At 62.3% G+C, this 19916-nt stretch overlaps 1 protein-coding gene across 7 annotated transcripts in view; it reads right to left on the bottom strand.

Annotated features, from left to right (window-relative positions):
• Nucleotides 1-294: 294 nt before the first annotated feature.
• The window catches only part of PSTPIP1 (proline-serine-threonine phosphatase interacting protein 1), a 39412-nt gene continuing 19790 nt past the window's right edge, over nt 295-19916 (bottom strand). Inside the window, exons 2-15 of one of the 7 annotated variants that reach the window (XM_037010210.2) lie at nt 18832-18932; nt 18451-18525; nt 10239-10273; nt 10006-10112; nt 8617-8679; nt 7929-8027; nt 7174-7219; nt 6083-6162; nt 5455-5553; nt 4320-4416; nt 3694-3784; nt 1938-1993; nt 1623-1747; nt 295-593 (exon numbers count right to left, since the gene is read on the bottom strand). In XM_037010210.2, the coding sequence (XP_036866105.2) occupies nt 462-593; nt 1623-1747; nt 1938-1993; nt 3694-3784; nt 4320-4416; nt 5455-5553; nt 6083-6162; nt 7174-7219; nt 7929-8027; nt 8617-8679; nt 10006-10112; nt 10239-10273; nt 18451-18525; nt 18832-18932 (1206 nt within the window). In that variant the 3' untranslated portion in view covers nt 295-461. Of the gene's footprint in view, nt 594-1622; nt 1748-1937; nt 1994-3693; nt 3785-4319; nt 4417-5454; nt 5554-6082; nt 6163-7061; nt 7220-7567; nt 7719-7928; nt 8028-8616; nt 8680-9199; nt 9585-10005; nt 10113-10238; nt 10274-18450; nt 18526-18831; nt 18933-19916 lie in introns of those variants that run through there. The other 6 variants (XM_073212221.1, XM_017669412.3, XM_037010211.2 and 3 more) reach the window with 6 other exon arrangements.

Raw genomic sequence — 19916 nt, forward strand, 5'->3', positions numbered from 1 at the left:
TTCTCTTCCTCCTGTCTTCCCGCTGCCCTTAGGAAGCCTGGGCCCCCATCCCAGGTCCGAGCCCCCTTCTCCCTGTCCCCTCCCTGCCTTCTCCCATTGCCCGGGTGAGTGTCTCTCCCAGGCAGTCTGGGAGCTCCTAGGGGCCAGGCTCTCCCCAGCAGACCGTGGAGCAGAGCAGGGCGGGACCCCGGATGATGCTGGCAGGGGGGCTCTGTTCTCCTAGACGTGCCCCTCATACCCTTGTCTCCTCCGACTTAGACACAGGGGCGAGGGAAAGGGACTCAGTAGACCAAGGAGAAAAAATCCACTCCTTTATTTCCGTAAGGAGCCTGCCCGGGACGGACCAGCACCCGTTCTGAGGGGCAGGCTCAGTCTCAGGGCCCCAGTGAGGCCAGGGCAGTATCGGGGACACCCCTGGCCTGGGGGCAGAGCAGGTCCAGGTGGGAGCTGCTGCCCCTTCCTCAGAGCTTCTCCAGGTAGGAACCAGGGACAAAGCCACGTTGTCCGTTCTGCTCCACTGTCCACCAGCCATCCTCCCCTTCCAGGATGACCTCTACGACGTCCCCCGCAGAGATGTCCAGCTCGTCAGCATTCTGGGGGACAATGAAGGGTGTCGGGCTGGAGGTGGGCCTGCTGGGAGGAGCCCTGGTTGCTGTCCCCCTGCCCCCAGTGGTAAGTGCCAGCTTGTCTCCCAGCTGGGCTGCGTCCTCTGAGGCTTGCCTGGTCCTGGGGCTGTAGGACAGCCCCTGGAGACATCGAGGGTGTGGGGCACCTGTGGGATTCGGCCTGCTTTGTCCCCCTCCCCAGTGTGTAAGCCTCACAACGCAGGGCTTCCTCCCCTGCTTCACCTCCTTGCACGCCTTTCTCCCACTCTCCAAGCACAGCACTCAGCGAGTTGGGCCGGTGTGCACACCATCCCCAAAGCCTCTCCGGCTCACGGCACAGCGGGCTCCCCTGCGCTCCCCCAGCCGCAGCTAGCCACTGTCCTACAAGTACCCCATCCTTCTCCCAGCTCGTGTCCCCGACCAGGGACCAGACTTTGGGAGTCAGTGCGGCCTACCTAGCCCTGAGGGGATGCCTGACCCCCCCTAGGGTGGATCTGACTCTGCACCCCAAAGCAGGGATCAGATGGACTATGGGGATCATGGTGCAGCCACCCCATGGCTCCTTGATCCATGGGGACCCTCATGGACCTCAGAAAATCAGCCTAGTACAGCTGAGGGGCTTGTTCAGATTGTGAATTGTTCTTGGCACCCATGGCCCCAACCCAAAGGCAAGGATCTTGACCCTCAGACTGTTTCCTGCAGGTATCCCCAGGCCCTCGTACCAGCGTGCATGTGTGCACACACATGCATGGGCACACGCAATGCCCACGTCTGCCTGGACTCTGTGCATGCCTGCACATGCGTGTGCGTGTGTGCGTGCGTGTGTGTGTGCATACATTCAGGCAGACATGGGCCCTCATACCTATACATCAACATCCCTCAGCAGATCCACATGGGTACCTTTGTAAGCACTGGGTTCCGAGGGCACCCCCCAGCACACTCACTGTGCATGTACCTACATGTGAACACAGCCTTGGGCATACCTGTGCCCTCCTGAGGGGAGGGTAAGGGCCTCACCTGGGCTGTATAGTCGTAGAGCACCCTGTAGCCCTGGGCTGGCAGGGTGGGGGGTCCCGGCACCTCCTGCACTGCAACAGCAGCATAAACACCTTCATTCCGCTCAGGGCTGGGGGTCAGGATCTCTGCAGAGGCGGAGAGCAGAGTGAGGCTGGAGTCCACTGCTTTCAGAGGCCAGTGGTCTCTGGAGGCACCTCTGGCATGAACTTCCCCAGACTGGCTCAGCTTCCCCAGCCCGGCTGTTGGAGGGCCATGTAAGTAGTCCTCTCCTTCCCCTAGGGTCAGTTGGGGGTCCCCCACGTCATCCCCAGTTACCTGCAGAGGCTGCCAGTGCTGCAGTCTTAGGACTTCCATGCAGCATCCCAGAGAACCTGGGGACAGGGAGGGAAGCAGGTAGGTTCTAGAGGGGTGGGTGGTGCAGGGAGCCCTCAGAGCTCCAGGGCCGGGACTGCCCCTGGCCTGCAGGAATGGGTATGAGTCATGGGGTACCCCTAGGTGTGAGGGCTCCCCAGAGGGCAGTCCCAGTGGCCCTTCCTTCCCCAGCAGTGTCTGCCCAGGCCTCCTGTCAGCACCTGCTCCCTGCAGGGCCCCCTTGGGGCTCTAAGACCTTTGTGCTGCCTGCCCAGGGCCCTGTATCCCCCAGGCCCTGCCCCATCCTGCTTACGGCCTCCCCCGTGGGCAAATGAGCTGCCCCTGAGAGCTTGGCTCTCTTACACCCCACTGGGACCTTCGCTTGTCTGGGCCCACAGCCCCCCTCCTTGTGGCCCTACCGTGACCCAGCCAGCCTAGCCACTGCCTGACCGTGCAAAACAGGGTCCCCACTGTATGGCTGAGTTCCGGGAGGCAATGCTGCATTTAAAGCAGCCCTTCCCACGGGTCACGCCTGGACTGGGCCAGAATCATGAAGGTGTGTTGAATAATAGAACGGAGCAAGTGGCAGACACTGGGGACACCTGATGGTGGGGAAGGCAGATGGGCACAAAGCAGGCAGTGCTGAGGGCTAACTAAGTAGAGGCTGATGCTATTTGCTGGCATCAGGAAAGGCTTCCTAGCGGGGTAGTGCTAAGACTTGAGTCTGAATAGGTGCAGTGGGTGCCCATGTGCAGAGGACGGGCACAGGTGCAGGAGCTTGCAGAGTGGAGTGGTCCCCGGGAAACAAGACTGGAATAGGGACTGGGCAAGCCTGAGGGGCCCTGAGCGCCCGGCCTGCCACGGGGCTGGGCTGTGATTCAGGCCTGGCGAGGGCCACCCTGGAACGCCAGTGGGACCCAAGGAGCCTTCCCCATGGGTGGAAGAATCCAGCTCTCCACCCCCACTCTGCCTCTGCCCCCTGACACACATACGCAGGGTTTGGGGAGCTGAGGCCAGGTGTGGATACGCATGCGCAGGATGGAAGCCCTACCCCTGGGGTGGACAGTGTGGGGCTGGAGCCAGCAGGGCTTTGCTGAAGCTGCTGTGTGCCCTGCCTCACCGCCCCCTTTCCCCAGAGTTGTCTACCAGTTCCTGCACTCACTTTCCTGGCTGCCGGGCTAGGGTATTCCCAAAGGATTGTCACCATCGTCACCCAAGGCTTGAATCAGAGGGCCTTCGGTTTTCAGTCTGACCTCGGCTCTCATGGGCCCTGGGTCTGAAGGCGAGTGACCTGTGCAGGTGCCGCACTGAGGCACACATGGCACTAGGACCTCACTGCAGCCAGGCCAGGAAAGGGGTCCTGAAAAGCCTGGGAATTCTCTGGGAGTACTGGCTGCAGGGCCTGCTCCTGTGCCCTGATCCCATGGGAAGATGCCTCTGCTGCAGCCTGACTGTCCAGGGCACCAAGTCAGGCCACTAGCAGCAGGAGCCAGAGGACAAGGCAGCCGGCCCGAGGCACAGCCACTGGTGTCCTTATTTGTCTAATGCCTGGGTCCCTTTGGGCTGAGGGGTCATGAGGCGAGACTGAGCCTGCCTTGTCCGCGGAGAGTGCCCAGCACCTAAACGCAGCACCAGGCACCCAACAGGCACCCAGCAGATTTCCCGGCTGCCGCCCCTGGCCCTGGCCCCGGCCCCGGCCGCTGCAGCCTGGCTCTCTCACCTCTTGATCACGCCGCAGGATGGTTGCGTACCGGCACTGCAGGATGACGAGGTGACCTCCCGGTCATAGTAGTTCTGGTAGGGCACTGGAGCTGCAGGCAGCAAGCCCGTGAGGCCTCGGGTGGCCGAGCAGAGGGCAGGCAGGACCTGCGCTCTATGACACCCCAGCCTGTCCCCATTCAAAGACCCAGACTGGAGCTCCACTTCCCCATCCTGGCCCTAGCCAGCCCAGGGCCTGGGGGAAGGGGCGTCTCTTGCTTTCATGAGAGGCCCCACTGTGGGCACCACCAAGACCAGATATTCTGGACTCATGATCCAGTGGGGACCAAGCAGACTGGGGTGGGTATTCCTGAGGATGCTGTCCACCTTTTCACCCCTTCTGAGTATGCAGTGTTCTTACGTCCGGCTCATCTTCCGCCTCTGAGTGGGTAGCAGGCCAGGAACCCTGCCAGAGAATCTACAATCCCCAGCGCCTCACACAGGTCTCACCACAGGTCCCCCACCCAGAAAGGAGTTGAGAGCCACCCCAGCCCTGTCCTGTCAGTTGAGGCTGAGAACTGGGGCCAAGCCCCCTAGGGACAGAGGGCCTGGCCCCAGAGGCCGCGCTGCCCACAGGCTGGTCCTCACCTGGGGGCTCGGTGCCTGTGCTCTTGGCCTGAATGAAGCTGTCAATGTCAGCGTCCACACTGCAGCCTTCCAGGGTCACCCGCACCTCCTCGTAGAGCTGGGGTGAGAAAAAGCAGAGGCTAAGGGGTCAGGCCTCGCCTCAGTGCCCACCCTCCGAAGCCCTGCCCCTCTGCGGACCTGAACTGGGCCCAAGGGCCCCTACCCACTGGCCCCCTCACAGTCCTTGTGTGCACAGCTCAGGGCCTACATCTGGGGGCCTTGGTGTGTGACCACCCCAGGTCGGCCTGAGGAGTCAGGCCCTGGCAGACAACTTCTCCAAGTTCCTGAACACCTACTGTGCACAAGGTCTTATGCAAGGGACTTCCCTCACTCCTGTCCTCTGAGGTGGACACTATTTTCCCCATTTATAGATGAGGAAACTCAGAGAAAGAAAGTGACTTCCCCGGGGTCACAGAGCAAGAACTCAATGCAGCCAGGCCTTGAATCCATTATGAGGGGATCCAGAGACCTCACTGCTTCCTCTGCCACAAGGAGGCTGCCAAGGGGGCTCAAGTCATTTGTGGAAAAACCCCAGACTCCATAGGCTGTGGCTGAAAGGGCCAGGCAAGGGGCAGCAGTGGGCATCAGGGAGTCAGGGCCACTCAAGAGGCGGCTCGCGGCTCCGGGGCTGCGTTAAGAGGCCAGGCCCCCAGGGAGGCGGTGGCCTTTCTCTGCCCACCTGGCACGTACAGCTCACTAAGGGGAACCAGCACACCTCGGAGATGTCTGGAAGGCAGAGGAACGCCTGGACCGCAGCTCCTCCAAGAGCTGGGCCTGGGGCAGAGCAGTCCAGGGCCCTGCAGCCCCCTTGGAAGCCTCTGAGGAGCCATGGCCTCCTGTGCTCCCAACCCTGGCAGCAGAAGCGTGCTCCGTGTGGCTCAGAGCAGAGGCAGGGCCTTGAAGCAGGGGTGAGCAAAGATCACAGGGAAGAACAGCCTCCGGGCAGAGGGCCTCAGCCCTGCACCGCTCCCGGGTCCGGCAGAGGCTGAGCCCTAAGGTGCTTGTTGATGGACCCAAATGGACCCTGGCACGCTCGCCAGTCCTCACGCCCCCACCTCCCCAGCTTACCCCCTGCCCCCGCCAACCTCAGCCCCACCTCGTCATCCTTGACGCACTGCATGGAGAGCTGGTTGCAGTGCACCCATAGGGCGTTTCGGAGGATGGTCACCCGGTCAAACTCTTGTAGCTGGAAGGCCTGGGGTGGTGGGAGGGAGGTGGGGAGGGGCTGCAGTGCCAGGCCAGCTGGGCCTGACCAGCCAGACCCCTTCTTCTGAAAGCCAGCTCTGAAGGAGAAACCCTTCCTGAGGGCTCCCACCCCTGCCTCTGTGCCGGCGCCTGAGGCTCCCGGGAGGAAGGCTGAGCTGCCTGTGGGGTTCTGTCCCCACCCCACCTCCAGGCCCCACCACACACTGGAAAAGACCCTGTAGGTGTTGGGGGAGGAACACTGGACCCCGAGTCCTGAGGCCTGTCTCCCAGGCCCTGTTCACCAGGAGGTGAAGCCATTGTTTTGTCTGAGCCTCCATTCTGGCTTCAGCACAAAGGGGTGAAAGACAGGGAGCCCCCTGGAGCGGGGACCCAGCGCAGGGCCTGACAGGGAGTGGATGGGTGAGTGAAGGCGGGAGGCCTCCCCTGACTGCTGCCTCCCTGTGCCCCGTGAGCCTCTAGCGGGTAGAGGTCCCCCCACGCTGCAGCCGGGAGGCAGGCGCACCCCCGGGGAGGCTCACCTCGCAGGCAGCCCGGTGCTCCAGCTCCCACTCCCTCCGCACCTTCTCCAGCTGCTCGATGTTCTGTCTGTACACCCGGTCTGGAGGCACAGGTGGCCCTCAGGGCGGCCGCCGGCCAGGATGCCCCCCATCCCCTACCCCTTGGCTCTGGCCAGGGCCCCTCAGACACCTGTCCGGGCTGCTGGAGCCTCAGCTCAGCGCCTGTCAGGCCACCCACTCTGCCACTGCTCTTTCGGGGTGACACTTATCTCGCAGTTGCGCTCAGAGCAGCCCAGGGCTGGAGTGGAACCCATAAGCCCAAGGTCAGAGTCCAAGGCTCTCGCTGTCCCCAGTCCCACCGTCTCACTCCAGCTGAGCAGTGAGAGGACTGGAGGGGGCAGCGCTGAAAGGTGGCGGTGGAGGCAGGGGAAGCTGTTGAGCTGCGAGCCCAGCAGTCTTGGCCGTGACCTCTGCCCCCGGATCTCTGGGGGTTGCCTCTCGCCCAGCCAGGCAGCTGGGTGCCAGGAAAGGCAGAGCAGAGGGGCGAGCATGCCCAGGGAAGGGGCAGGGTAAGCTCTGTCCTAGGGGGCAGCCAGCAGCAGCGAGGGGTTTGAAGGACAGGGGAGACAGAGGCCCAGAGAAGGCTGTCAGCGTGTGTGTGTGTGTGTGTGTGTGTGTGTGTGTGTGTGTGTGTGTGTGTGTGTGTGTGTGTGTGTGTGTGTGTGTGTGTGAGAGAGAGAGGTGGGGGGGGTGAGTGGGTCTGTCCCCCACGGTGGCTGTGAAAGTCCTGGGGTCTGGGTTAGAAGGCAGTCACCACCATTTATTGGCTGTGTGACCTCGAGCAAGTCACTTAATCTCTCTGCCTGTTTCCTCTGCTGTTGAAAGGGGGACAGTAACAGCAGTCACCTCACAGGATTGTTATGTGCATTCATTAAACTACACAAAGTGCCAAGAACAATCCTGGCAGATGAGAGAAGACGAATATTTTTATTTTACTTGCCTAGGTATGGGAGTGAGGGTGCCGAGCATGTGGCTGAGTGGTCAGCTGCGAGTGTGCGTCCCCAGGGTGTGAGGCCCGGCGGCAGGGTCAGGCCGCGGGCGGGGCTGCGTACCTGCCTCCGTGGCCGAATCCTTGCTCTGCTTGGCCTTGTTCTGACTCTGCGGAGACGGGGGGTGGGGGGGGGGCAGTGTGGAAGCCGCAAGCCCTCAGGCTCTAGCCCCTCTGGCTGTCTCCGAATGCCTCTGTCACCTTCTCTGGCCCCCAGGGAGGGCAGGTCCCTGTGGGCAGGTCCCACCCTTGGCCCACAAAGGCCACAACAGAAAGGTCACCATAAAAAAAGAAACAGGAACCTGCACCTCATGAGGAAGCAAGACGTCAGTGGGGCAGATGCGGGGGGGGGCCGGTTCCTGAGGCTCCCCACGGCCTCTGGTCGGGATTCGGGCTCTGGACAACCTGGGTTTTCACCCTGCTATTCCTGGCTCTGAGACCTTGGACAAGTCACTTACCGTCTCGGCCTCAGTTTCCCCTCTGTGACATGGGCCTACTAAGCCCCTCTCCAAGGGTTGTGTGAGGGTTAGCGTCTGCGCTCACTGCCCTCTGAACTCTGGGCCTGGGCCGCAGTGGGCCTGCTCTGAGGACTGGGTCCTTGGGCGCAGCCTGGAGGTGGCAGAGGGGATCGAGCTGTCCAAGCCCTGAGAGTCCAGGAAACCCATTTCACAGATGGGGAGACAGAGGCTCAGAGAGGGACAGTAGCCCGCATGTCCCAAATGCAGACCATGCGCAGGGGTTTCTGCAGCACCCCTTCCCTGCCTTCCTGCCATGTCCCAGCCCTGGGTGATACCACAAGGCCTCAGTGGCCCCACGTACCTTCTCCACCTGCTTCTGGTGGCCATTGGTGCTAATGCGCTCGAAGGCCTGCTCAGCGTCGTCTGAATCCCGGCACTTCTGCTCATATGTCTTCTTGGACTGGAGGCATGGAGGGGTGTGACTTGAGGGGGAGGGTCTCAGAGTGAGGTTCCCTGAGTCTAGCCTCCGCTCCTGGTTGGGGGCCTGTGGGTGGAGGGGGGGCCTCCTCCCAAGGGAGGGGGGCCTGGGGGAGTCCAGAACGGAGATGAAGAAGAGAGCCTTGTTCCCAGGCCCCTTCCCACTTGGGACAGTGTAGCCCTGCCCATGGCCCCAACCTTCTTGGGATGTGGTCACCCCAAGCCACCAGCAGGTCTCTTAACATGTCCTGCATGCTCATGATGCTGGCCTCCACACGTTCTGGCCCTTCTTGTGGGACCCTTACTGTCCAGTGTCCTAGGGGTCTCCTCTCTTCTCATTCCAGGGTGCCCATCTGACAGTATGTCTGGGATGACCACCTGCCCATCACTCAGGAGCCCAGGAAGGGCAGGGCCTGGGCTGGTCTGTGTGGGGCTTTAGCTCCGAGCACAGCCCCGGGCACTGGACAGGCCGCGGTGTGTGTCATTGAACCGGGCTCTGGGGTGGCCCTGTTCTGGGTGCCCGGCACACCCTGAGCCCTCGGCCCCGCCAGGCCATGGACCCTCGCACTCACCTCCATGGTTTTCTTGTAGAGCGATAGCTTGCTCTTCTGGACACGGTCCATGACGGCCTCATACTGCAGGGGACATGAGGCTCTAAGCAAGGGGCCACAGCCTCAGGGTCCTCCCCTAGGCCGAGAGGATGGGCGTCCCTGGGTGGAGGCATGGCATCCTGCAGCTCTGAAGGGGCAGTGACAAGCTGCCCCCCCCGCATGGCACTGCCCACCCACACGCCCAGGCGGGCTCCCGGACGCCACTCCACAGCTCTCCGCTGCGGGGCACTGGCTGCTCTGGGGAGGGCGTTGCTCCGACCCGAACAGCTTTGGCAGATGTCACAGCCCCTCTGGCCACAGGAGGAGGGCTTGGGACGGCCAGCCTGGCTTTCGCTGTTCTAGCAGGTGCTCTGTGTCAGGTCCCAGCTCTGACAGGGACCCTAATCCAGCACCTCAAGGCTGTGCCAGCTTTGGGACTGTCCCTGGAGACAACTGACCCAAATTCTGAATCCTGAGAGCCTGTGACCCTGGCTGGCGGGGTGGGCACGCAGGGAGTGTAGCTACACCTAATTTCTGTGGTCAGATCCACTAATAGGAGCCGTACCTCGAAGACTAACGGGAGCCTGGTTCTGGGCTAGGTCCCCAAAGATTGGGAAGTGGACATAAGTGTCCCATCCTGCAAAGGTGAGACTGAGGCACAGAGCGGGAAAGGAGCTTGGGCAGGACACCCCGGCCCAGCCCGGCCCCAGCCGCGGTCCATTCTGTGAACATCTCCATTTTCAGTTCCGTGGGCATTCACAGCGGCCCTTCCTCTCTGAGCAGCAAGTGTTTCTGTGCGCCGGCCTCTACCCCCGGTCTGGGCACCACCCTCATCACTAAGGCGCCGAGAGGCTGAACACGCGCCCCCCAACTGACCTCCCGGGGGGACTCGGGCTTGGGGGGGCGCCCCGGGACGCACAGCGTCGGTGTGGAGCACCAGCCCACCCCCCGCCCAGCCCTGCAGCCCCCCTGGCCGGTCGCCTCCGGCCTCTGCTCGTCCAGCGCTCCCGAGGGGGCCGCACTTCCTTCCCATGCGTCCCTCCCCCCAGGGACGTGGGCAGGAGGCACCTTGGGTGGCCAAGGAGAGCCGGGCGCCCCCCTGCGCCCCGCAGGCTCCGCCTCTCCCCGTGCAGCCCTGCGGGGTGGCCGCCCTTCTCCCCGATGAGCAGCCCTGCCCCCCGGGTTCGGGCCGGTTTCCGGAGGCTTCCAGCTCGGGCCGCCCCGTTGGGTCCCCTCGAACCGTCACTGCCCCTGGTCAGCCTCCGAGGAGGGAAATAAAGCCCGAAGCCCCCCATCCCCCGGGCCCCGCCCCGCCCCGCCCCGCCCCCGGGCCCCGCCCAGGACCCGCCCACCTTCCTCGGCCCCGCCCACCTTCCGCCTCTGCTCCTTCTGCCTCTCCCGGAAGCCCTCCAGGCGCCGCAGCTCCTCGCGCAGGGCCTGGGCCAGCTGCATGTGGGCGCCGCCCGCGCTCTCCAGCTCTGGGGCCGGAGCGGGGAGGTCAGGCCCGACGGGCGGTGCCCCCTGCGCGGCCCGGCGTCGCGGGCATTCCTGGGGCCCCGACACCCTGCCGCCCGCAGTGGGGCACCGCCGGCCGCGGGACTTACGCTGCTTCAGAGACTCGAAGGAGGCCCTCAGGGAGCTGCAGGACGGAAAGGCGGGGGCTCAGCGGAGCCCGGGTCCCCCATGGGCGCGACCGAGACCCCGGGAGCCCTCCGGCCGGACGGCGGCCGCCCACCCAGGGCCCACGTTGGCACCCCTGGGGGCGCAGCTCTCTCTTTGGAAACCGTAGAGCGACCAGAGCCCCTGCTGTGGCAAAGCGCTCCGGGCCTCTCCGTGCCTTCGGGGTCCCCTCCCTCCCCCCAGTACTCGTCCCTCGGCAGGACCAGCCGCAGCAGCAAGGGGCTTTTGGCCCGGCTCTAGGCCAGGGGCCTGGAGGGTATTTTGGAGGAAGCTGGATGGGAGGGCGGGGGTACAGGGAGGGAGACACGCAATGGGCCTCACTCATTCCCTGGTCCTCGGCTGGGGGGCCGGGTGGACAGTGGGGACGCGTCCGTAGGGGGGCCCAGGAAGGAGGCTGGTGCCTGGGAACCCTGCGGGAGGCCCGCCTAGGACAGAGACGAGGCACCCCCGGCTCCAGGTGGGCACCAGGGGGCGCAGAGGAGGAAGAGAGGCCCGCGCCGGGCATGGGGGTGACGGCCGAGGGCAGGGTCGCCAGGTGGAGCAGGTAGAAATGCGGGGCGCTCGGCTGAATTTGAATCTCAGATGAACAGCAAGTACTTTTTAAATATAAGTATGTTCCAAATATTACGTAAGGCACACTTGGGAAGTGTTTGTGTTCATCTGAAACTTAAATTCAACCGGACCCCGTTTTTTTGACCCGGAAGCCCTGCCGAGGGGTTTCTCCCCGTCCCACAGCTGAGACCCGAGCAGCGCTGCGGCGGCCGCCCAGGACCCGGCCCTGTCCGCTGAGGGTGGGGGGCACCCGAGGCGGAGGCCCCCGCGGGTCAGAAGCAGGCCTGACGGGGGAGAGCGCCCCTCCCCGGCCAGGGGATCTCAGGGAAGCGGCCCCCTAGAGGCGTGGGCCCCTCGTGGCGGGGCAGGGGGCCTGGAGGCAGGACCCGGGCAGGGGCTTCCTGCTCTGCACTCCCGCAGGGTGGGCAGCAGACCCTGGAGCCAGACGGTCAGTCCCGGCACTGCACCTCACTGCCTGTGTGACCTCAGGCAAGTCACCTGCCCTCCCTGTGTCTGCGTCCCCTTCTGTGAAATGGGGGATGGTTGCGAGGCTTTGATGCGTTTTTGTGTATAAAGCACTTCTGTCAGGACCCTGTTGCACGCTCCTCCCCTGAGCCCACATCTGTACACCCCAACCAGTCCCAGGGGCCCCCCAGGCTCCTAAACCTGGCCTGTGCTGTACCACCAAAAAGAAGTCCCACCTCAGAGTTTACGGGGTGCCCCCTCTTCTGAGAAACCCCACCTTGGATTCACCTTCAGACAGGGGTCCTCTTCAGGCCACCCCGAAGGTCAGGCTCCCTTGTGGGCCGTGTGGGCATGAGGAGCGCACTGGTGTTCGTGAGCAGGTGTGCGTGAGGAATGCCCGGGCCTGCGGTGTCCCAGGGTGGCTACGGATGCCAAGTTCCCGAGCCCGCAAGGAGATGCGTGTGGGGGTTGCAGTCTGGCCCTAAGGTGAGACCTGCGCACTCCCAGGGGTACAATTCTCTGCCTGTGTTTGTAGCCCCTTAACCAAGGATGCAAAGTACACCGTGGCTCCTTCCTCACCAGAACGAGGAGTCGCAGTCAATCGAGGCAGACAGGGAAACCGAGGCCAGAGCGTGGCCAGGCTCGCTGGGGTCACAGCCCGGGGGCGTCCTGTCCTTGGCTGCATCCTGCCTGCCCGCGGACTCGGCTCCTTTCAAGGCCTCTCCGCCGAGCAGTGTGCTCGCCCCCTGGTGGCCACGTGGCGGCATGACGCCCAGCCGGGACCGCCCTGGGCTCCTGCCCGCGCACCCCCCACAATCCTTGCCAGGCAGGCTTCGCAGGGGGCTCGCCGCTCCCATTGGACAGTTAGGGAAAATGAGGCCAAGGAGGAGCAGCAACTTGGCAGGACCCACAGGAATCCAGGCCTAGAGGAGAACTGTGGGGGGCTAGTCAGTGCCAGCCTCCTCGCCCCGAATGAAGTGGGTCTGAAGCGTAAGCGTAGTGCTCAGGTGGGCAGCATCGCCGCGGCCTGGGGGCCTGGGAGAAACAGGTTCACCGGCTGCACCCCAGTCCCCCCGAAGCGGAAGCCGTTTTACCAAGCCTCCAGGGCTGCTGAATGGGAGAGCTGCCGGCCTAAACTATGGGCCCACCCTGCCAGGGCGGGTGCCATGGGGCCGCATTACAGATGAGAACGGGTCAGAGGGCTGAGGAGGCTGTGCCGGGGCCACAGCCGCCCAGCCGCAAGCCCGCTGCTTCCCTGAGGTAGCGATGCCCTGCCGGCGCCACCCACATCTCTCTCCTTGCCCGCCACTCCCCTCCTGCCCAGCCTCCCTAGTCGCGCGGCGGCTCCTTTCTCCCATCAGCCATCACCCACCCCGCAGGCAGGGCCACAGCTCCTTCATGACCACATCCTGCCCAGACCCTCCCAGAGCTCAGGGCCTGCACACCCACTGCCTGGATCTCACCTCCCTTTGGGTCTCACACCTCACAGATACCCCAGACTCCGAGTGCCCCCAGAACTGGATTCGGTGCCCTGAAAACCTCCCCCTCTCAGCAAAGGCCCCACACCTACTAGCCCTCCATACCAGGACCCCCGGAGCCTTCCTCGGCTCCACGCCCCTGTCCCCCTGCACTCCCTTCTTCTGTGTCCACCTCCTAACTGCTACCACCCTGGTCCCCTGCACCATGGCCGCCATCCCTCCAGGGCCGTGCCCTGCCTCCCAGCCCTGCTCCCTGGCCCCTGGTCACCCGGCCCTGCACCAGCTCCTTCTAGATGCCGTGCCCCTTCTTGCCCCAGAGCCTTTGTGATCCGCTTCTCTGTGTGGAGCATCTTTGCCTGGCTTCCTCCTCTGTCCCTTCTGTGTATTTGTCTTTGTCACTTGGGCTTGATGCACTGAGTGTCTGTTACACGGAGCTATGAGCCCCCTGAGCAGAGACAATGCCTGATTCTCCCCCCACTGTCCCCAGGCTCATAGTCCAGGTGACAAACCCAACACTTAGTAAATACCAAAGCCTCTGTCAACCCCAAACCTGCCTACTCCCCCTCCCCTCGGCCCATGGCTTCCGGCCTTCCCTCCCAGGCCCAGGGTGGCTGTACAGAATCACAGCTTCCTGGGGCGGCTGGTTCTTCTCCCCACCCCCACCCCCTGGGACGCTGAGAGCGCCTGAGTCCACAGCACTGCCAAGCGGCTATCGGCCTCTGTTCCCACCCTGGGATAGTCCTGATGGCAACCAAGTCCAGCTCACCTCAGGCTTCCATCTGCCCCCTCAAGTTTGCTGGGCTCTGGGGGCTGCGTAGATGAGGGTGCTTGCTCTGCCTGGGCCAGCTGGGCGGAACTGCAGGCCCTGGCCATTGCAGGGGCCCTGTCTGCTCACCCCTGGGCCACAGGCCTCCTGCCGCAGCCCTGTGCATTCCTGACGGCCGCCTCAGGCCATCACAGTCCTGCTCGCTCGGCCAGGCTCAGCACACCACCGTTCTCGCTTGGGGCCCCAGCCTTTCAAAGAGCCAGCCAGTCTTTCCCGGTACCAGAGGCAGCCTACTGTGGATCGGCAAAGACTCTCCCCAGGTGAATGGCCCAAAAGTCTGACCTTGTGGAAGATTTGGGGACCATCTGAAGTCTTTCTCTGCCCCCATGAGACCCAGAAAAGATGGTTTCTCTTAGTTTTTCTACTACTCTTGGTTTTTCCCTCTTGCTGCTCCAGGAAGCTGTCATCAAGATCTCTCCTTTCCTGTGCTCCCCTTTAATGTGTCTCCATCACATATCAAGAACAGGGACCCTATGCAGGTCTCTACCCTAGGTTATCAGTCACCAGTGTCCTCGCGTGTAACACATCCCATTGCCCTCTTTGACTTGGCTCCCAGGATGCTCAGCCTGAAATTCTGTGTTCATACATAGTCTAAATTTCCATGTAAGTGTCTCCTGTACTCTCCCTGCCTGGTAGCATGCACCACCTCACGTCACTGCTTTGGCATTCATACCCCAGCCCATCTGCTGGTCAGGAGGCTCCTGCCTCCCAGGGGCAGAAGCAGCTCCTCTCACCTCCCTGTGTGGGACACAGGATGCTGGTGTCAGCAGGCCCTGGATGGGAGCAGGACCTGGCTCTCTCCCTCTAAAATCCTCAGTGATGTCTTCATTCTCTGAGCTCAGAGGAAGAGAGCATGAAAAAAATCTCTTCTGGCAGGAAAGCCACAGCATGAGGGTGTGAATATTCAAACGCATGTGCCTTGGGGAACTGTCCTCGGTTAGTGGTGACCACAGAAGGGCCCACAGGAAGCTGACCCCAGCTCTGCCCTCCTCCGCTCCCCTTTGTTTCCCCAAACCTGCCCTGTGCAGCTTCCAGGAGTCTGTGGCACCCCAACACCCTACAAAGGGCAGGATGAACAAAAGAGGGAAGAGGTGACAGCTCTGTGGGGGTGGGGCTATTTCAGCCAGACTTCAAAGGATGGGTAGGACTGGGCAGGGGAGAAACCAGGACAACAGCCAGAGCAAAGGCCCAGAGTTTAGAAGTGACAGTCTGAGAGTCAAGGTGGACTTTCTGTAGAGCTGGACGTGCACTGTAAGCTGTGTCAGGAAGCCCCCTGTGCCCACCTAATGCTGGAAAGGGCTTGTGGGGATCCCTCAAGCCTGGGGACTGGGGCTTATTTCCGTTGCCACTGCCCAGCAGATGTTTGCTGAGTGATGTGTGAAGGAAGTGAATGTTAAAATCCATTTGAAGCTGGGAGTGACCTCCCTTCAATGTCTGTGGCTGAGCCTCCAGGCCAGAGCACCTTCTGGCCAGTGTGAGGTCAGGAGGTGGTGCACAAATGCTGCAACTTCAGGCAGCAGAGGCTGGGCGGCAGGTCCCCTCTGCCTTCTCAGCGTTCGCTGGACTATTTCCCCCCAGCTTTTGTCCTCCCCATTTGCCCCTGCATGGTGTGTGTGCCCTCAGCCCTCTGCCTGCCTTCCAAGAGGCTGAGAATAGGCATCCAAGGGAGCCTAGGGGATGCTTGGCCAAGGGGAAACCGGGGCCTTCCCCCGACCAGGGGACAGGCCCTGCAGGATAAGCCAGCACACCCATGCTAAACGGCTAGGCCTTCTTTCCCTGTTGCCAACCCCAAACACACCTGCCACAAGTCTCCACCACAGTGGGGAAGTGCCCATGTTGTCCTGGCCATCGAATGATGGTAGAGGAGAAGGACTCTTCCTACAAAGAGCCCTCCAGGCTGGAGTAGGGATGGGGTAACCTGGTCTAAGTCAAGACCCAGAGAGTAAGGCAAGGCTGGAGTGTCTGGGAGGGCTTCCTGAAGGGGGCAGGGCATGAGAAGACCTTGAAGGCAGGTTCTGATACAAAGGACTGTGGAGGAGAATGAAGTCACCCTCAGTGTGCTAGTCTAGCTTCAGGACAATGGGGCTATTTATTTTATTTTTAAATTTTTGAATAGCCCTGACTCAGCCTAGGGCACAGCACACACTACATGCTCCATACATGCAATGGATGGCTGATGGGTGCGTGGCCGTCAGTTAAAGAAAGGAATGACTGCATGGTGTAACTAATCCTAGTACATGCCACCAACAGCAACACTGACTGAACACCTACCGTGCGCAGTCAGCTGAGCTGGGAGGGCACGGGGGGCGGGGTCACGGCCCCGAGGGAAGCAGCAGGTGGGCGGGGCTGGGTCCCCTCCTGCCCTTGTCATTCAACAGCCCTTGCCCGTTCCCCCCTCCAGACTGTCCACCCAAGTCCCCGGGCAGGAAGGGGACCCCCTTCTTCTCTGCGTGTCTTGGAAGTGTCCTCTCCAGTCCACCCCGCTCTGACCTGCTCCCCCAGCCACCCCCGCCTGACGGCAGGCTTGAGGCAGGCGGGTCCTCCCACATCACTCCCCGCCTGCTCCGGGAACGTGCGCGCTAGGCTGCAGAGCCTCCGTTGGTTTTGTCTTCGCCTCTCCTGCTGCTGCTCAGGCTGAGCTGCAGGGACTAGCACCCCCGGCCCCGGGTCCAGCTCCTGCCCAGGAGGCAGCGAGATGGGCTCTGCCTCCCTCCCTGCGGGCATGGGGCTTCCCCGTCTCCCACCTTCAGTGACGGCCGCCCTCCGGCCTCCAGCCTTCTGGGCCCGAGAAGGGCCGGGCCTCAAAGTAAATGGTCTAGGCTGCCCACTCAGGCTTCTCAGCCCTGAAATAAGCAGGGTGACCCCAGTTTTTCTGACTTACGGAGGGGCCGGGGAGACTGTAAAGGAGCGCTGCTGTGGTTTGGCACTGTCTGCTGACACAGTGACTCCAAAGCGACTCCTGGGGATGACTGTCCCCTTCCTGGCCCAGCCGAGGCTCAGGAGAAGGGGAACGAGCATCCCAGGGTCACGAGGGCAGGGCCCCCGTGCCCCACTTCGCTCCTCTGACCACACAGGGAATCGGGGCCACCCAGAGCCTCACCCTGGCCACCTCATAGTTCTAAACCGGGGTCAGATGTTGTGTGCCTCCCGTGCTTCCGTGGCCCACCTGGCCCCCTTCTGGTTTCCTCTCTTCGTTGGCGCCCCCCCTTCCCTGTTCTCGCCTCCGTGACTCACAGCCCCCTGCGTGTGCCTCGCCCGGCCCGCCAGCCTGGGCTCCCATCATGGCCCTGCCTGGAGCACCCTCTCTAACGCCTCCCCCTTCTCTTTCTGGGAACGTTCTCCTCTTCCAGCTGGCCTGGGAGGCTAGGAGGTGCGCAGGGGTTTCCCCAGGTCATGCTCTCCTAAGCCCCTTCCAGCACTGCCCGGGAAAGGCCACAGACTTCATTCATCCCTTGCCATGTCCTGAGCCCTCCTCAGCGCCCAGCCTGCCTCCAGCCTTGGCTCTGACCTGTTTATCTGCACAGCAGCCCGGCAGAGTGGGAAGATGAGAACCGAGCTCAGAGAGGTTAAGCAACTTGTCCACAGTCACACAGCTCACAAAGTCTGAGTGGGAACTAGAGCTCATGCATTCTTATTCCTGGGGCTGGTTCATGCTTTCTGATCTAACACACGTACCCCAGGGCCTTGAGCATTAACCTCCCTGGCTTACATCACTTTCAAGGCTTCCTCTAGCCCTCCCCAGGTTTTCTCTGGCTGTAGGTTGGAAGCAGGAACAAGCAGGGTCCCCTGTGCCATCAGAAGACCTGGAGAGCATTGTATATTCAGGGCACTCAAATGAGGGGGCCTGGTTCCAGGCTCTGGAGCTGATAGGCTTTAGGGCCGTTTTCTCTGGACAGAGCCAGGTGCTCACAGGCTTGACCTCTAGGGGAGGAGGGCAAGGGTCAGGGGTTGCTATAGCAGCTGCAGGCTGGGTCGGGTCTTGGGGCTCCCTGGTAGAGGAGAAGTACTCATCAGGGCCCTCTTGGGACTCGGGGTCCAGTGCCCTGCCTGCACCTCAGCCTGGCTCTGCCCTCACCCATGGGGGGAGCGCCTCCACCTTCCCAGGCAGCACCCCCATTCCACTGTTAGAAGTCCTCCGGCTGCCCTTACGCTTCCCCCCGCCCACCCCCCGCCCCGCAGTCTGTGCGCAGGGGCCCGGGCCTCAGGGCTGCGCAGGCCCAGTCGCTTCACTCCGGCAGCTGCTCCTATCGCCTCTCCTCTGAGCCAGGCCGGAGCCGAGCCCCTGCTCAGGCCTCTGAAGAAGTTGTATCACTGATGAGGACACGGAGACACAGAGAGTGTCGGTGACCAGCCCAGGGTCACGCAGCCGACTGGCGAGGAGTCGGCGCTGGAACGGGTGGACCCCCTCCTGGGCCCTGTCTCTGGCCACACCTCCCTCCTTGAAGCCCGGGCCAAGTCAACGCTTCAGGGGCCTTGGGAAGCCAGTGGAGGGCCTGCCGCCTGTCTCTCAGGTTCCCAGGCCTTGGGTGGAGGCGGTCCAGCTGGCATGGGCTGTGCCGCAAGCCCCTGAAGACAGCCGGCCTCCACCCCCTGCCGGGGTCTTCCTGCCACTCAGCCCATGGGATTCGCTCCCACACACAGAACCTGACCTCACCTCGACTGCCCAACGGCCAGGAGACTTGTCCTCCAGACCCCCCTCTCCCGGGAGCCACCAGACCAGACCCTCCCCGGCCCTCCCCAGGAAGCCCCAACCCCGTCTGAAGGCCCACAGTGCGCCTGGCAGAGGCAGACAGAGCTCCGGCCCCGACTTCTCACTTGATCTCGGTGTGGCCGCCCGCCTTCCTGGCGATCTGCACCAGCTCCTTCCCGTACCGTTCCTCTGCCTGGGCCCTGCAAGGACAATGCATGGTCGCCACTTCTCCGCTTGCTCCGGCTGCGGGTCCCTCCGACCGCCGCCTGCGGCAGAGCTGGAGGGACCCGCCCAGCCTCTGCTCCCCCTTCACGTTCAGCCCCCGCCCTTTCTCTAAATGAATGTCGGCCAGACACAGACACACTTGAAGGGACATCAGATTATTGCCCACTTGGCAGGCGCCCAGTTTGGGGGAACCAGGAGAGTCATACTCCTGACTTCTGACAGCAGCTTGGCAGGGCCGGGGGCCTCGGGCTCGGGCCCTTGCCTGCCCCGCCGGTGCTCACCTCTGCCTCAGCAGCTCCTCCACGTCCTTGCACATCTTCCTGCCGTCCAGCAGTCTCTGAAGCAGCACCTCGTAGCCTGTGTGGGCTGTGAAGTCTCTGCACTGTAACAGAGGACAGAGGTCCACAGGAGGGCCATGAGGGGGCTGTGTGTGCTGGGGGCACAGAGTACAGCTTAGCAAGGCCCCCCTGACCTCCACCAGGCAAAGAATCTCTCCAGCCCCCGGGGCCTGGCCTCCCCATCTGCTTCCATCTCCCAGGACCTGGCTTCACACAGGCCCCCCATTTGTAAGGTGTGTGAGTGAGCACCACATGGCATCAGAGCTCACAACACAGGGCTCATCAGCTCCCACACAGAAGGGCCACGGGAAGGGCCACCGCCAAGGCCCCCAGATCGCCTTGGGGTGCCCGGCGTTGCTCACTCCCATCGCTTTTTAAATAACCTATTGTCTCAGGTGTCCAAGGGAGAAGACTGAGACACAGATGAGTGCAATGTGTCCAGGGTGACACAGTTTGAAAGTGCAGCCCTGGCCTTGAACCCAGGCAGTTGGGCTTGGGTCCCTGCTCTTCATCTTATACCACCCAGCCTCGGCAACCATGGCAGCAATTGTTTCTTTTTTTTATTATGGAGGTATCATTGATATGCAATCTTATGCTCAGGTTTCACATGAGCAACATTGTGGTTACTACATTCCCCCCTATTATTAAGTCCCCACCGCATACCCCATTACAGTCACTGTCCATCAGCATAGTAGGATGCTATAGAGTCACTACTTGTCTTCTCTGTGCTGTACTGCCTTCCCCGTGACACTGCGAGTACGAATCATAATGCCCCTCAATCCCCTTCTCCCTCCCCTCCCTACCCACCCACCTTCCCCAGTCCCTTTCCCTTTGGTAACTGTTAGTCCATCCTTGGGTTCTGTGATTCTGCTGCTGTTTTGTTCCTTCTGTTTTTCTTTGTTCTTATACTCCACATATGAGTGAAATCATTTGGTACTTGTCTTTCTCCGCCTGGCTTATTTCACTGAGCATCATACCCTCTAGCTCCATCCATGTTGTTGCAAATGGTAGGATGTCTTTTCTTCTTA

Source organism: Manis javanica, chromosome 8, assembly GCF_040802235.1.
Source record: "Manis javanica isolate MJ-LG chromosome 8, MJ_LKY, whole genome shotgun sequence".
Taxonomy (NCBI): Eukaryota; Metazoa; Chordata; class Mammalia; order Pholidota; family Manidae; genus Manis; species Manis javanica.